Source organism: Sinohyriopsis cumingii, chromosome 15, assembly GCF_028554795.1.
Source record: "Sinohyriopsis cumingii isolate HCF-2022 chromosome 15, ASM2855479v2, whole genome shotgun sequence".
Taxonomy (NCBI): Eukaryota; Metazoa; Mollusca; class Bivalvia; order Unionida; family Unionidae; genus Sinohyriopsis; species Sinohyriopsis cumingii.
The window spans coordinates 117764317-117781264 of record NC_142975.1 but is presented as its reverse complement, the minus strand read 5'-3'; the positions used below and the strand labels follow the sequence as shown (position 1 = coordinate 117781264).

General features: G+C 34.0%; 1 protein-coding gene across 3 annotated transcripts in view; it reads right to left on the bottom strand.

The window, feature by feature from the left end:
* Nucleotides 1-16948, bottom strand: part of LOC149782563 (G patch domain-containing protein 1-like) — a 75941-nt gene that overhangs the window by 20556 nt on the left and 38437 nt on the right. For all 3 annotated transcript variants that reach the window (XM_089934009.1, XM_089934010.1, XM_089934011.1), the window contains exons 10-13: nt 16440-16733; nt 12893-13077; nt 7706-7833; nt 3416-3881 (exon numbers count right to left, since the gene is read on the bottom strand). In XM_089934009.1, the coding sequence (XP_089790135.1) occupies nt 3416-3881; nt 7706-7833; nt 12893-13077; nt 16440-16733 (1073 nt within the window). The remainder of the gene's footprint in view (nt 1-3415; nt 3882-7705; nt 7834-12892; nt 13078-16439; nt 16734-16948) is intronic.

The following is a 16948-nucleotide window of genomic DNA, read 5'->3' as shown; positions in this document are numbered from 1 at the left end:
ATAATACTGCATGTATAATACAGTCACACAAATATGTAGCACTGCATACATAATACTGTCCCACAAATATGTAGCACTGCATACATAATACTGTCACAAAAATATGTAGCACTGCATACATAACAGTCACACAAATATGTAGCACTGCATACATAATACTGTCACACAAATATGTAGCACTGCATACATAATACTGTCACACAAATATGTAGCACTGCATACATAACAGTCACACAAATATGTAGCACTGCATACATAACAGTCACACAAATATGCAGCACTGCATACATAATACTGTCACACAAATATGTAGCACTGCATACATAACAGTCACACAAATATGTAGCACTGCATACATAACAGTCACACAAATATGTAGCACTGCATACATAACAGTCACACAAATATGTAGCACTACATACATAATACTGTCACACAAATATGTAGCACTGCATACATAAGTCACACAAATATGTAGCACTGCATACATAACAGTCACACAAATATGTAGCACTGCATACATAATACTGTCACACAAATATGTAGCATTGCATACATAATAATGTCACACAAATATGTAGCACTGCATATATAATACTGTCACACATTACCATTCTGTGTACCAATGGACTCCACAGCAGACAAATAAGATCACTTTATACTGAGTTGATCACAAAAGCTGCTCAGTCATTCTAACATATGAAAGTAAAATCATCTGAGGTACATTTTCATATCATTCTTAGCCATTTAAGAAAATAAAAGTAAAAATTTATATATACTGTTCACTATTCCAATACATTTATACATTTTTTCTTAATTTGACTAAAAGAAAATCCCATTAAAACATTTTAATTATTTAAATTAAAGTTGAAAGGACTGTTTATGTTTTGAATCTGGACATAGAACAATAAATGTTTTTCTGGCACATGGATGTACACAAAAGAACCTGAAAACTGAACTAAACACAAAAGTTAACTGAACTGTGGTGGACGGATGGACAAGGGTAGCAGTAGGGCATAAAATAAAATATGAAAAACCCTACCTTTTGAAACAACACATGAAGTTATCGGTTATGAGTTAATTATGTACTTGTAATGCACACTATACAAAAAGATTACATGTAAAGCAGATACTGTAGATTCACTATTTTTCATTACGGTGCCATTTTTGTGGATTTCATGCTTACTACACACTATGAATTTAAAGACATAATGAAAAGTAATCATGATATAAGTAAAGAAGCGAATTCCAGATGTGTTGGCATTTAAAGCCAACTCAATTTACAGAATACAAATTCTAACTTTACTTTGCTGACCTACATTATGTTGCTATGTGGAAACAACATAATGAGCATAAATTTTGTTTCCTTTCAAACCTTTAATTCTAAAAAATTCTAGAGCAATATATGTGCATGTTATACAAAGTAAACATTTCCTATCACAGTATGAAAAAAAACTCCAATAAATGCAAAGTATTAGAATCTTATCTTGTAACGAGAAAAGTTTAACCCTGAATTTCTGTGTTCCTATAAAATCTGAAACAAGATTTTTCAACCAACCTAGACTCCTTAGGATGATTTGGTTAAAAATTCCACCATTTAAAGACATTTACGAAAGGGTTGATTTAGATTTTGACAAAAGACCTTCAAAATTATATATTGTTGTATAAACAAGGACTGAATTTTCTGTAAAATCAACTTGTCTTCTTGTAGTTTAATAAACCAGTCCCCAAACTTGAATTGATATATGGGCTCTTAACGTTTCTTAATATATAATAAAAAGGACAACAATTTCCCATTTAACCTGCATTCTATTTAAGATATGAAACCAATGCTTCAAGCTACATGTCACTGTGTAATAGTTTCATACCAAAGTTCAGCTCAGAGATTCAAAATGTTTCTAATCCGGGTTTCCTCTGAATATTCCAACCCCATTTTTCACATTTGGACATTTAGGATGGAGTGTGGGTTTAGAGCATTTACATATAAAAAATTTGGAATCTGCTGCCAGCGTAAGATAGCTTACCAGTGGGCATAGCAAATTTTAACTATGTAATGTTATATAGATTTATACCTGCATGAAACTGATAGGAAAATTATTTATTTTCTAAAAATTGGAAAGTATTATAATCGTTATTTCTTTAATCTGCTGACAGACTAGACAAAACTCGGCATTGATGAAAGCTGACCCGGTTATCACCATTTGCATTAATAGTCACATGACTTCACAAATCTCTAACAATGACATCGGAAGTCCAATAGTCACGTGATATCAACAACAAACACCTTTTTAATGTTGTAAAAAATTTCAATTATATTAAACAAAAGTCTGATACCTTTTGTAAAATCCAGAAAGAACATATAATTTTCAACATATTTATTTCAATAACAACTACAAGAAACTTGGCCAGTCTGATTCATCATAGTATCTAGTTCCCTGCTTCGTATGCTCCCTGCATGAGATAGCATGTCAATGTGGTAGTCAAGTGATACGACAAAACTCCGGAAGTTGGTCTTGGAATAAATAGAGAATTTTGTGCTCTTTCATTTTTGTATTTTTAATACAACCAGTATACAACTTTTATTTAATATTTTTTTCCTACAATACTTGAAAATGATGGTTGTGGGATTCTGTGCGCTCAGGCCACTAGCAATCAAAATCGCTAGTACCAGCTCAAATTTCAACAACTCATTGGTTTTATCGTCTTTCAGCAGATAAATACACAATGATTTTAATACTCACATTTTCTGAGAATTTAAATAATTTTCATATCGATTTCATGCTGGTATAACTTGATTTAACAACGTTTAAGTTTGCTAGCCCAGGTGTATGTGAGTGTATTTCATGCTACCAGTTTTGTAATGAATAGTTATATAAAGTGTTAGCCATAGAGAAATCTAGAAAAATTGGATACCCTGATTAAATTTGTTGTCTATCAATGTAAAGGGTCCATACAGTTCCAATTTTAAAAGTTTTTTTCCCCAATGGGTCAAACAAAAGAATGCATCCATTATACATTTACAGGAGACACATGATACAGATGAGATGTGAAAGTATTGGGAGGCTGAATGGGGTTGTAAGTGTAAATTTAGCCATTTAGCTAGCACTAGTGCTGGAGTTGCTATCCTGTTTAGAAATAATTGTCAATTTTTTGTTCACACAGACATATGACAGCCAGGGCAGATGCATTCTCTTAGACTTATTAGTTAATGTGATGGATTTAAGATATGTGGTCATAATGATATTAATTATCGCATAACAAATGGGCCTGTCTGGGAATCATCTTACACATGTGTAAACTCAAATGTGCATTTTAAAGATACCCAGGTGAAAATATTTAATTTTGTTAATTCTGAAAGAATTGTGTACATATACATGTAAAATTACCAATACATGAACCTACACCTTCAACTTACATTTTTGGATTTCTCTATTTCTTCTGACTTTTCCAAAATGTTTTCTTTAGAAATGCCCTTTGCTGCACTCTTTATTTCAATCCTTAATCCAGATTTTGAATCATCCTTTCCACCATGTATCTCAGATGTCGGTGTCCAGCCTTCAGACGTTTGACTTCCAGACTGGTTGTTTTCTGATTTTTCTTTACTATCATTCTGATTAGACCACTTTTCTGTCCTACCTAACTCTGTAAGGTGACTAAATATAGATGTAAAATCCTTTGGTTTTTCAGGCACTTTTCCTCTGTTTTTTGTAGTCTGGATTGAGCTGTTGTCAGAGGAGCCTGTGGCTGGAGGAAGCAAGGCAAGTGTTTCCTGCTCTGGTGAATCCATAGATCCCTCAATGTCCTCTTGAGATGGGAAGTTGAGAAAGTTGAACACAGAATATTTGTCTCTCTTGACAGTTCTCAATCCAACAACTGTGGAACTAAAACAGAAAAAGAAATTATAACTTAGCCAGATAACCCTTTTATTTAGCTTGATGGAAACAGAAAGAAGTTCTGAATACAAGTGAACTTACTTAACCTTCGTGGTCTTGTCCATGATCAGCAAGACCTTTTGATGTCATGTATTTCATGACAGCATTTCTGTTAAAATCACATATCGTCTATATCAGTTAATGCATTCAAGTCAAACTATGCTAGACTTTCTTATCATGCTCTTACAGGCATAAAATTACATTCACCATAATGCCACTAACACACATATTACAAAAAACAAGTATCAACAAATCTGGGATGTTACAGTGAGTTTCAAACTTGTGACCTCTTGCTTGGCAGCCGTGATACACAGAAAGGCAAATGTGGGTGTTTATATATAAGATGCATAACAGTCTGGACATTTGAAGAGTTTGTCCATGCTAGTTCACTTAGGAATCAGGTATATTTTATCTTTTCTTACATCCATTGGTGCTAAACTATCAGCACATCAGGACTTTCAATGTGACAGCAAAGAAATGTGGGGTAGTGAAGAAAATTGATAATTTAAACTGAAAGACTGCAATGAATTTTGATATCATTTAGTGGAATAAAGAATACTATATTTATTTTAATATTTCACTGACTGTATTTCACTAGCATGATGTTGATGTGCATGTTTGAAACATCTGTGGTGCTACCACTCACCAAACATGATGATACAAAAAATTCCTGGGAGGTCAATGACAGGGCAAACAAGTTGCCACCAATCCCCGCTCAATCAACCAGCATATTCACCTGTGCACCAAGCAATGCCAATGACAAAATAAGTTCATCATCTAAACTGATAGATTAATTTACCAATCTAATACAGTATCAAAAATTGCAAATCATCAACATTCATCCCACAGCAAATGGCTGTTGCATGTATCTGCCAAGGCTTAATTATAAATGAAAAGGAAGCTGCTTTCATGCACATATTGGTTGTGTTGTGAGGTCTTTGTCATTTGATCAATTGACTGGCAGCTGATAACTATTTCATCCATTAATAAACAGTAAATTCTATTCCCTAATGTGTATCTCTCAAGAAGAAGAATGAGATATTTTGTATATTAAAACGGATCTGGCAACCCTAACAAGTCCTTCTTAGTAAGGCTGGCAATTGTTTCCCCAAAGTTAGACCAGTTTTCAGTAGGGTGTAATAAATTATCATATACTGCTGTTGTAAAGTGGAAAAACAAACATTTAAAAAATCTAGACATTATATTAGAGACTGATGCAGCAAATTCCAACTTTAAAGTTTGTAAGTACACTTAGACCTTAATTACCTCCATTATAGTTTCACAAACTGCAGTTCCAAACCCAACAGAGTTCACTGACTCCTTACTATCTCTCAACTTGATGTAATTCTTGGATTTTGTTTTTAATTTTATGTGATAATGGCAATTATTAGACATACTCAAATCATGTCCAATAAATGTAACTGTTGCACTTCATTGCCCCCCCAACAAAAATCTAAATACTCCTTTTCATTCTTCTGTTCTGACTACCGGTATTACAACTTTTTAAGAGACTTATTTTCTCTTTCTTCTTGAACATGTATCATTGGTTGGATGTCATTTTTATTCTATAAGTAACAGCTTGATCATGAAGACACTGTGCACGAATCATTTTTGCAGTTTAAAGTGTCTGAGGTACTCTTGCAAAGTTAGTCTGGTTCCCTAAGCAGTTCTACTAAATCTAACATGAAACCCAATATGAAACCCAGATCCAAATCAAACACAGACAAGCCAGTATATGGATTTTACTGCAACAATCAGATTCTGTAAATATATCCATACATAAATTATACAATGTTTCATAAGTTAGTGTGAGCTTTTGGGTAAGAAATGAGGTTATTTGGATATAAATAAAATGTATACCTCCAGGAACACATTTTCAATGGAATTACTGATATGGATACAATGAGATCAGATGGTGTACATTAATTGCTAACACTATTTAGTTGCTGATTCTCTAACATATGAGTTACCGATGCATAGTTTTCTGCAAAATATTAAATATCTAAATTGCAATCACTATTCCAAGTATTCTTCATTTAATACGCATCAATTCAAGTTGGTTCCTGTATCACTATAAGCCTGAAGTTAGCAACCATCCATGCTTGCATAACTGTGAAATAGTTTCTTCTGCTGAACTGTTTCATTATTGCATGAAATACCAAATAACATGAATACACTTTGTGGACACCAGCCATCCCATTATAGTGGGTTTTCACTGTATTACCTGAATATGTCATGACTGTTTTGCAGATTTTGCAATGGTTTTGGTACCAACAGCACAATGCCTTTGTGATTATTTCACCCTGGAAACCCCAAAATATTTCCAGACTAACCTTCAATACAACTCAAGGGGTTATGTTCAAGATTTCATCTGCAATTCTGATCACTGCAAGGCATCACAGGATTAAAAGGTTTTTTTCACACTGATCTTAAAAATATAAAGGAACAACACATATCATTTTGGGACTAAAATATGATTTTAATGCCTGGTCATTTTGACTGGTGGTTTCTTCTGCTGAATAGGGGAACCACTTTCTGATAGCTAACACAGAAGATGGCAATCATAGTGTTATGTTGGACATAAATGTTATTGTCGTATGTATTGTCTTGCCTATATACAGTGTATGCTAGGCTGTGCATTAGAATGTGTAGTAAAATACATTGCAGAGGTCATCTCAAAACACCATGTAGCATGTACAGAAAAGTAGGTATAGAAACACCATGTAGCATGTACAGGTAAGTAGGTACAGAAACACTATGTAGCATGCACAGGTAAGTAGGTATAGAAACACCATGTAACATGTACAGGTAAGTAGGTATAGAAACACCATGTAGCATGTACAGGTAAGTAGGTATAGAAACACCATGTAGCATGTACAGGTAAGTAGGTATAGAAACACCATGTAGCATGTACAGGTAAGTAGGTATAGTGAGAGCAGTGAGTGAAAGAACAAAAGTGTTCACCATAATAGCAGGTGCATTGCATTTTGGTGCACTTTACTAACCCTACCCTATTCCCCTTTCTCTCAGTGCTGTCTATCAGAAGTCTTCATAAAGAGCAGCTGAGAAACTCTAGTAATACTTCTAGAGTATAAATCTGTATCTACATATATATTTCTTTTACAAGAAACATGGAAGTCATAGTTCTGGTTAGAATTGTAGATAACTTATGAATGATATTTGCATCATGTTTCTGTTGCGTATGAACTGTATGACGTTTGTATTGTCTCTATTGTAGTTATTGTTTGTATTTGTACTTGAATGTCTGTTTTATACATTGAAGGTTTAATTGCTACCTACCCTACATCAGAGAATAAATTTAAATTGATTAGAGAATGAAGCATTACTATTCAATCACCTGGTCTACAGAAAAGCATAACACTATTCAATTTTCTTTCCTTTTTCGACCTTGATTTATGTATATACTAATCCTCAACTTCCATACTGACATAGTGTCACAACTGGGATTCAGTATGTATTGGGATATTCCTGTCACAGTACAGATCTCGATGCTGTAAATCACTTTAGAAAATATCACATTGCTGATATATATTGAAAAATTGTTACATTGTGAAAACTACCTGGGTGTCTTATAATACCGGACAATGGTTAAATAAATGTATTCCTCCAGGTGTTCTTGTAAGATGATTTAATGCATGGCCAGCAGAGAGATTGCTTATTAGTTATTGGAATTTTGATACAACACTTAACTGAAAAATCTTGTCATACAGGTGGAGCTTATTAATTCTCTTAAGCTACTTCCAGCCACTTACCCTGGATAGGGGTGTGGGACATTGAATCTTTTACACAGGAGTTTACTTGGGTGCCACTCTTGGACCTCTCGCGTTAGTTGTCCATACATGTTCATTTCTGCAGCCTTTACTTTGTCACTCTTGTCTTTCTGAAAGAAAAATTATGTCAAATTTTTTTTAATTGCAAATCTATGAAGATTTTAGTTTTACTGATTTGAATAAATGGTATTTACTATCAATCTATCCCTCTGAAGGTAAGCTTTGCCTACCTACTCCTTAAAGTTTTATAATTTGTAGAAAAGTTGTATCTCATGGAACACAATAATCATTCAGATCTTGTGGATGCTAGAATTTTATTGTACTTCTTACACTCTTTAAATCATTCAAAATCACAGATAAACTCATTTTAATAATATTTTCTTGATCAGATGGTATTCAATCTTAACAGCCAACATATATGATATTTATTACGGCTGCATGCATAGAAAAGAAAAAGAATCCATAATTCCTCAGAAAAGTAGGAAAATTAGGCAAAGAAAAGAGACCATCAGAGACAAAAAGGAAAGACACAAAGCTGTTTTACATTAACAAAAACACCAAGTACAATGTGTTAAACTCTAAAGGTCTTTGCACACATGTTGATGAATGATACTGTCTAGATTTCCTCCATCACAAGGACAACCAAAAAGAAACCAACTTTTGAGTTGTTAAGAGTCATTAAAATAAGTTGTATAACAATTTGTAATAATAATAATATTAATATTAATAATAATAAAATGTTCTAAACAGAATGCTTTTACATGAAAATTAATTCTGGAAAAAATCAATAAGAGGGCTCAAAAATATTTTCTCAAAACAGCAGCATGTTAACAAAACTTATTTCAAATACTGAGCCATCTCAAAAGACAAATGAATTTCATACAAACTGAAATCATTTCTAGCATCAATAGGGAAACATATGATGCCACCCATAATCATAACGTACAATAAAGATTGCTAAAAATTACTTACCCATATCCTGTATGTGAGTAATTACTGTTGGTATATACATGTGTTATATCAGATGTCAACAGTGTATTTTAATGATGTATATGTACTGAAGTTTATTTTGCATTGGAAGAGTTAATGCATGTCTGAAATATAACAAAACCTACAAAACACTTTTTGGCCATATCTTCACGATAACCAATGAATGCATTACTGACCATAATTCTTAACATTTGATAATATCATTAGTAAGGGGCAATAAAACCTCTCAATATAATTGTGACATCAAGTTGCTAATATATATTAAAGGAAAATTTGGATGAAATATACAATTAAAATGAAAGTCCTACATACTCCAGGCATTTTGCAACTAAGTATATGTAAGTATATGTAAAAGTCTGTTTGTATTTATCTCTAACAACTGAATCTTTGGAGAATGACTACTGTTCTATGATCTACAACTTTTCTAAAAATTAAAAATCTGAAAATATAAATATGGAACATTTAATGTTGATGATCATTAAGCCATGAATCTAGAACATAATTTAAAGATGAATTTAATAAATGAAGTCATTGTTTCCTCTGTTCCAACAGTTGTTCAGAGTGCATAAGCAGTGATCCCACTTAAGAAGTCACCATATCAGCACAACAACATAAAATCTGCATGGATCTCTAACACTTAGAAAACCATAGGGTCCTTGTAATAAGCAAATGGTCCATTTTTCTATATAAAAAAGCGATTCAAAATAAAGAAAAATGATAAGCCATTCAGACGTTTATGGGGCAACCAAGATAATCTGATGGACTGATTATCTCTTAACTCATTTGGCCCCAGAGGTTTTTGTCATTTTTGCCCGAAATTTCCATGAGACTAATGCCTAGTTGTATTAGAAACATCATTTTCCATTGGTTATTTTGCTTGTGCATGAGCAGAAGGGTAAAAGTTGGAGTTCTTTTTTTTTTTTTTGTTGCTTAATGGACTCATTATTTCGTATGGAGACCGCTCTTTATTCCTAATGCCCACCTTATCCTAGTTTTTGCAAAGGATCACCGTCTGTGTACAGTTCAGACCAGTCTGCCTTAGATCTGAGGCCAAAAGATCTAAAATCTAGACACAAAATCACATTCTGACCATGAGCGAATTTTGGGTGAAGAAAACTGGGTCCAAAAAATGAGGTTTTCCCCTCTGTATTTTGGAGTGCAACTAGAACTTCCGGATTATTTGGTATCATTTTAGAGCTATATCTGTCTGCTTTTTTGTAATACCACCCACGCTGGTGTATCTTAAATGACCTTGATGCTGCAGAGCTCGGAAATAGGGTACAGCCTCATCACGCCTACAGACTGGATTGGGGCCGAATCGGTTAATGTTGTTGTGGGAACAAATTAAATGCTGTATTTCAATTGGTCATATAGCTGGCCTATTCAAAAAATGAATTCAGTTAACACGTACAATTAACTGAGTTCAGTTTTTTAATATGCCCTCTACAAGACCAAATGGAATACAGCTTTGGTTTTGTTACACTTTTCTTGCAAAATGATGTCAGCACATCCCAGGATCATCCCTGTGACATCTTTCATAGTTCCATTAATATTAGACTACTTGTAGTTTAATTAAATTGATGCATTCCATAAAAAATGAGACAAAAGAACTATACAATAACACGTCTTTAACTGACCTCTCTCACAGAGGTAAACTATTTCCAAGATTACAATGTATGTGCCAACTGGTCTTGCTTTTACAATAAATGGATTTTTTTCTGCAACAAAGATATAGTTAATAATTTTTTTACAAAGATACCCTCCCATGGCATGCTTTATACTCATTACTAAATGAGCGACCTTAAAAAAAAACAACTCCCTTATCACATGACAAGTATTCAATAAAATTACATCAAAAGGTATTGCTTCATATGGACATTGCAAGCATGAGTTCACAAACTGGCAAAAAGTGTAAACAATGGATGTAATTATCATGCATTCTTGTATATCTTAGGCAAAGAAAGTGTTTCATTTTAGCCAAAAAATAAAAAAGTTAAACATCAATCTACATTTTTAAAGTTCAAATTATAGTCTTGTTTCTTACTGAGATATTATTCCATTACTGCCTCCACCTTTGAGAACTGTTCACCTTTCTGGTTTTGTAGTACCAAAGCCAAACCCACCAAATAAACACTCATTTGAGAACTGCTGTCTTGTAGTGTTTTATCTGGTTTGTGTAGGACCCAAGTCAGGGTTCGACACTAACCTTTTTTAAGTAGGAAGCCTGCAGGATTTTCTGCTTTTGAAAACTGATGGTCCTTCTTACTGACAGAAGTTCATGCTCGTTAGTTATAGCTACTGAAAAAATGTTTAATCCATACAACAAAATAAAACAGACATACAAGGTTGTTTTTTTATTACAGTTTAAATTTAATTAATCAACAGTTTATATGCTTTGTTTTGTATTGCTGATAAATCTTGTGTGTGGTATTTATTATCATCAGCATTATCATCATCTTCATCAGCAGTATCAACATCCTACACATCATCTGTTCACCTGTCCTTTGCAACAATTTGTTCCATCCATTCATTCCCATCTCTCTCTGACATAAGACCCACTTTAACATGACTGATGGTTTCACTCTATACCTTGGGTACATTTTTTATACCAATAAAGTGAGTTTGAACCTCAGAAGAAATAAGAAATATTTGAGTTAACAAAATTAAATAAATTAGAACTTATCTAAATATTAAATTGATGGCTTAAGTGTTTACAATATTATAAATGGAATGGATCAAAATTTAAATTTCTGGTTTATTAGTTTAAATTTCTGGTTTAACAGTTTAAATTCAATAGTAAAAAATGAAAGTTAATAACATTTACCTTGCATTCGAAAGGACTTATACAATTTCTGTCTCTTTGTTAGATGTATCAGTGGAGATACTAATAACTGACAAAAAATGACCGGAGGAAATAATATGGTCTTTTTCTGACTCTTCGAGTATTGGCAACAGCCCTGCTAAATTTCTGACAATACTGCCTATTTCCAAATCTTGTACAATCCTCATAATTTCCCATAGTCAGTATATGGGTGTCCATGTTTAACGACAAAATGAGCCTATCTAAACATGACACATAGTTTTTCACAGGCTGCCTTATTCAGCAACGTAACAGACTTCTCCCCTTCAGAAGAGCAAGGGGCTGCCTTCACAGCTTTCTCTCTTAAGCTATTCCTTTCGTGGCTCTCTGATGAGTCATGGGTACTGATTGTATCAATTTTAAAGCTTTTGCAGCCAACTACAAATTTTCCCAATCATATCATATGCAGAACAAACTGAACATGTCATCTGATCATTCTCCTTGTTGTGAGTTAGCCATGGAAATTCCTGCTTCAAGGTATCTTGGAATTTTCATTCTGTTTTGGTTTTATCATACACATATTTTGAGTTTCTTGTCTTTTGTTTTCATTGGGTGGGGGGGTTGTGAACTCATGCTGGCAATGCCCATATTCATCAAACATGTGAAATCACAAAACAAAAAGTCAATCACCTAAATGCTTGATGCTCTTATATGATTAACAAAGTAAGTGTTAAAACGACAATTTATGGTAAGTGCCCAAATGACAATAATTTAGTTTAATGTCGTAGACATGATCTTTGCTTTGTTTTATCTTCGTTTCACTTCTGAGTTTTGCCTTCTTTGACATGTTCATAATTAAAAGAAAGATTTATACAATCCTATGACATGGGATAGACATAATTTTTATATCCACAATTTAAAATAGCTGGCCCAATGGACCACACAGCTTTAAGAAAGTGGTGGTCCTTCTGAAAATCATGTGGCCAAAGGCCAGCACACCTGAATTAGTGTCCAACCCTGCCAGTTGAACCAAACAAAGAACACTCCCTTGAGAACTGTTCTCCTATTGTGTTGTCAGGTTTGTACGGAACCCAAGGTGAAACTACCAGACAAAACTCCTTTGACAAGTGGAAGTGGAATTTATGCTCTTGAATTTTTAGGTGTAAAATATATATGTCTAAAAGATGTAGAGATTTCAGTAACAACAAATATTATGCTCAACTTACTTTTGAAATGTTATCTGAAATCTTCCAAAGATTAACAACCACCACTACTACCACACTTCCTACCAACCCACTCACATAAAAAATAGAAAACTATATGTGACATCTTGAATTTAGAGGAAATGATAACATAATTTCTTTTTCAATTCAACTCACTCCCTCCTCTGCTGGAACTTCCACTTTGTCATCTTCTTCAAGGTATTTCCCTCTTGTAAAGCGAGAAGCCATCATTGCAGTCAAAGGCTTGTACAGCTTAGAGGCCTTGATGAATTCCTCCTTCTCTCGTTCTCTCTCCCACTCAGTCATGTGACCACTAACTGTTTCCTCATAAGCATCTGCATCTGGTGACAAATATATTTGCTCAGAGTGAAACAGACCAATGAGTGTATGCACTTGAGTAACTCCAAGTTAATTTTTTTCATCAAACTGGCATAATATAATATCAACACAGTCTAGTCAAAATAGAGCAGAACATAACAAAATTGTATTGCCAAAGAAACAATTAATAAATAGGCCATATATATATGGTATACAAGTTCTATTAACAAAAAAAAGTCATCTTGATATGCTATAAAATAAAAAGTGAAGGGAAAAAAGTGAATAGAAAAAAATGCCTGCCAAATAAGTAATAAGTACAAAATAGCCGTCTCTGAGAAGAAGACATTGCAGCTTCTAAAGAAATGTGTCTGCTCCGCATAATGCTGGTTCCATTTATACAGCTGGATCATTGGGGCTCTGACAATCTTAAAAGCTGGTGATTGCTTAAAAGAGAATATTGTATACCTTTGCTTATAAGTGAAGTCAAACTGCAAACAAAACAGACCCTGATCAATCATTGCATAATGACCTGCAGATTAGGGACTTTGTTGTTTGTTCTATTGATTACTCCTAGCAAACTGCATAGACAAAGATCTGCCAGTGCGTCATACAATGGCAGATCTCTGAAAGTGCGTCATACAATGGCAGATCTCTGCCAGTGCGTCATACAATGGAAGATCTGGGTCTAAGCGGTTCTACTGATTACTCCTAACAAACTGCAAAGACCCAGATCAACCAGTGCCTTATACAATGGCAGATCTGGGTCTGCAATTTGCAGCTGGACTCAGCTTATAAAACAAACATATACACAGTCCCTATTTATCTTGTTTGTATATTTGTTTGTTAATAATATCCTGAAAATAACCAATTTGTTACAAAGGGAAGTTACTCAGATTATATGAGTGCATATGATTATCACCGTTGTCATGTTCTGGTCCTAAAATAAAACGTCTAATTCAGAATGATTGCTTTGCCACCTCAGTTTCGGACTTTAGGAATGCACAATAAATAGATATATAAAGCTTGTGGAGACATTCAAGTCAGGTAGCCATATAAGAATTACAGCTACAACTTTTAGCAACAGCAAATGTACTTGAAGAACAAGCCATCTTTAAACATACTTTCAAAATAATACATTTTTGTATGGACTAAATACTGCCATCTTTAACTGTAATGCTTTCAAAACATGTATAGGGGGCGCTCACCAATTAATATGTACTTTAGAGAGAGTGACGTATGTAAGGTGAAGTAGTTAGCATTTAAAACATGCACAATGGAGAGAATGTTGGCATACCTATATGCTACAGTAATGTAATGTGGATGATATTTCTTTGGATATTGTACTTTTGGAAATTTTACAAGATTTAAGCACACTGCTAACTAAAATGACTGTTCCCTTGTGTTAAAAAATCAGCCTGAATTAGTCTAAAGTACACTGTACATAGCAGCTATTAAAATAGGGAAAATGAATTTTGCCAGACTAGACAATACCAGCTTCTGAAAGTGCAATGAATGAATTACCAAATATATAAAATGTAAAAAAAGTTATCAGCTCTTTTTTATACAATTAACCTCTTAAGTTCAGGAAGTGAAAATGACCAAGTAGAGCTAGCACTTTTTTGAAAGGTGCACATTTGAAGTAAGGCCAAGCTGTATACTCTATAACTCATAGTACACCCATCAATCATACACCAAAATAAAGGGAATTAAAGGTTCTTTTATTTATACCTAAGATATACAAGGTCTTTTTTAAATAGCCAGTATAACCAGTGAGGAAAGCCGGGGAAATTCTTTTTCTTTAAAATCCTAACCTATGCAAAATACGAAACTGTAGAGCACCACCATAGGAGATGTGAAATATTTTCCAGGCGGTTTAAGAAATAAAACAGAAACCATAAATCTTGGAAACGCTTAATTACACGCATTTGGATGCAATTTTGTTATCTGGGACACAGAAAATCACTGAGGTTGGAGTCACGCATGTAATAGGTGTGCGGCAAAATTCAAAGACTTGCCAGGCCTGCTTCAGCCACCTGCTTTGTGGGAAAATGATCAATTAGCTGTGCTGATATTTACAATGACAGAATTCAGTGACTGAAAGACCCCTTGATGTACATACATGTTGCCATTTTATAATAGTACATTAAAAAGAACATGATGTAATAGTTGGCGGCAAGTTCAAAGGCTTTGACTGGTGGCTGGGTGGTAAATGTACTGATATTTACAGTGAATGAATTCAGAGGCAGAAAGACCCAGAGATGTACATGTGGTCATTTATAAAAGTACCTCAAATAAACAACTTTAGCTTTTGTTATTGTGTTTATTTCCGAATGTAAACTTCGCCTTCTTCTGTTAGGAAAGCGAAAACGACTTTGCCCTGTGATTATTTAAGAGGTACATTGACTAACTGTACCATATTTTATTAAAATGCCCCTTGCCTTACCCTGGTTAGTTCTAGTGTTGTAGCGAAATGCATTCATCAAGGCATCTGTAGATAGGCCTAGTTTTTATATCAATTATGTTGACAAATAAACTCTTGCCCATTCACAAGCATTATGTTTTGATAGCTGATTGACCATTAACCCTTTTCCGAGTAAGGTAGCAACCATCAATTTCCTGCATGCTATCCTTTGATGATAAAACATACAAACTTGTGTTTTAAGATCAGAATTGGTGATCTGGATATATATTAACTGCCTTTTATACAATATTTCGTCAAAAAATTAGTTTGAAGCTGTAAGTGAACCAGTAGGTCTAATGGGAAATAATGGCGGACTTCACTAAGTCTGGGATGTACCAGTTTATTAGATTGTTTGTTTTCTTAAATCATCGGGCAAATATATTCAGAAAAAATAAACAAATCATTGAAACCAAAGCCTGTGTATTATTTTATTAAAAATTTAACTTTAACATGCAAATTATGTAGGTCAGAAACGTATGGGACAATGCTATGTTGTGGAATTCGTGAGATGCGCTTTAAGGTCTAAGCTGTTTTCTGACTTGACACGTATTTGCAAAAATACGGGAAAAAACAGCAAATCAGATACTATTGCCTAAAATTACTACAAGTAGGTATACAAATAAATAAACCATAAATTTGCAATCCTGTCAATGGACTGTTGTAATGAAGCTATATTAAAGTGAGTGATTACATTACAAAAACCTCTCAATCTAAAAATAAATGCACTCATGTCTGTGTTGATTCTATAGGAAAGAAGGGACTGCAACTTTTGATGGTGGGACTCCTATTTTTACCAAAATGGGAGTCCTGGACTCGTTTTAAAATCCAAGAGAGACCTCTGAGAAACCATGCAAAAAAAGCCAGCACAGTAAAATATCCTTCCTTCTCTCCATCTGAAGAATAAACAATCACAACAATATTTACCTCTCTTTCCATGTCGTATCAAAGTTTGATATTTGTCATATCTTTCTTGCTTCTTGGGGTCTTTGGCAAATGGTCTGAACATCAGACTGTGCCCCTGAAACAAGGGCAAATTACTCCTGCTCGGATCCTCAGTGGATTGTAATACAGCCTTCTTGCTGGACTCCCCCTGTTCTTCTTGCCCAGCTGCATGTGAATCAGTGACCAGTCTATTGGAATTATTAATACACAATGGGCCTGATCTTGTTGTGTCAAGTCTGGCTTTGTCCTCTTTGGAAATCAGATCAAATACTGAACCTATAATGATGAGTTTAGAGTTAAAAATAGTAACCAACTTGAGATTTAGGTTTTAGTCAATAACAAATATTACAAAATACCGTGGAATAATCTCCCCCATGTGCAAATTAGCAAATGATTATCACTCGTGAAGTATGAAAAAATGAAATGACAACAAAATTAAATATTTTTTTTACTTACTTATAAATCAAGTTCAAATGTAAACTGCACAGACC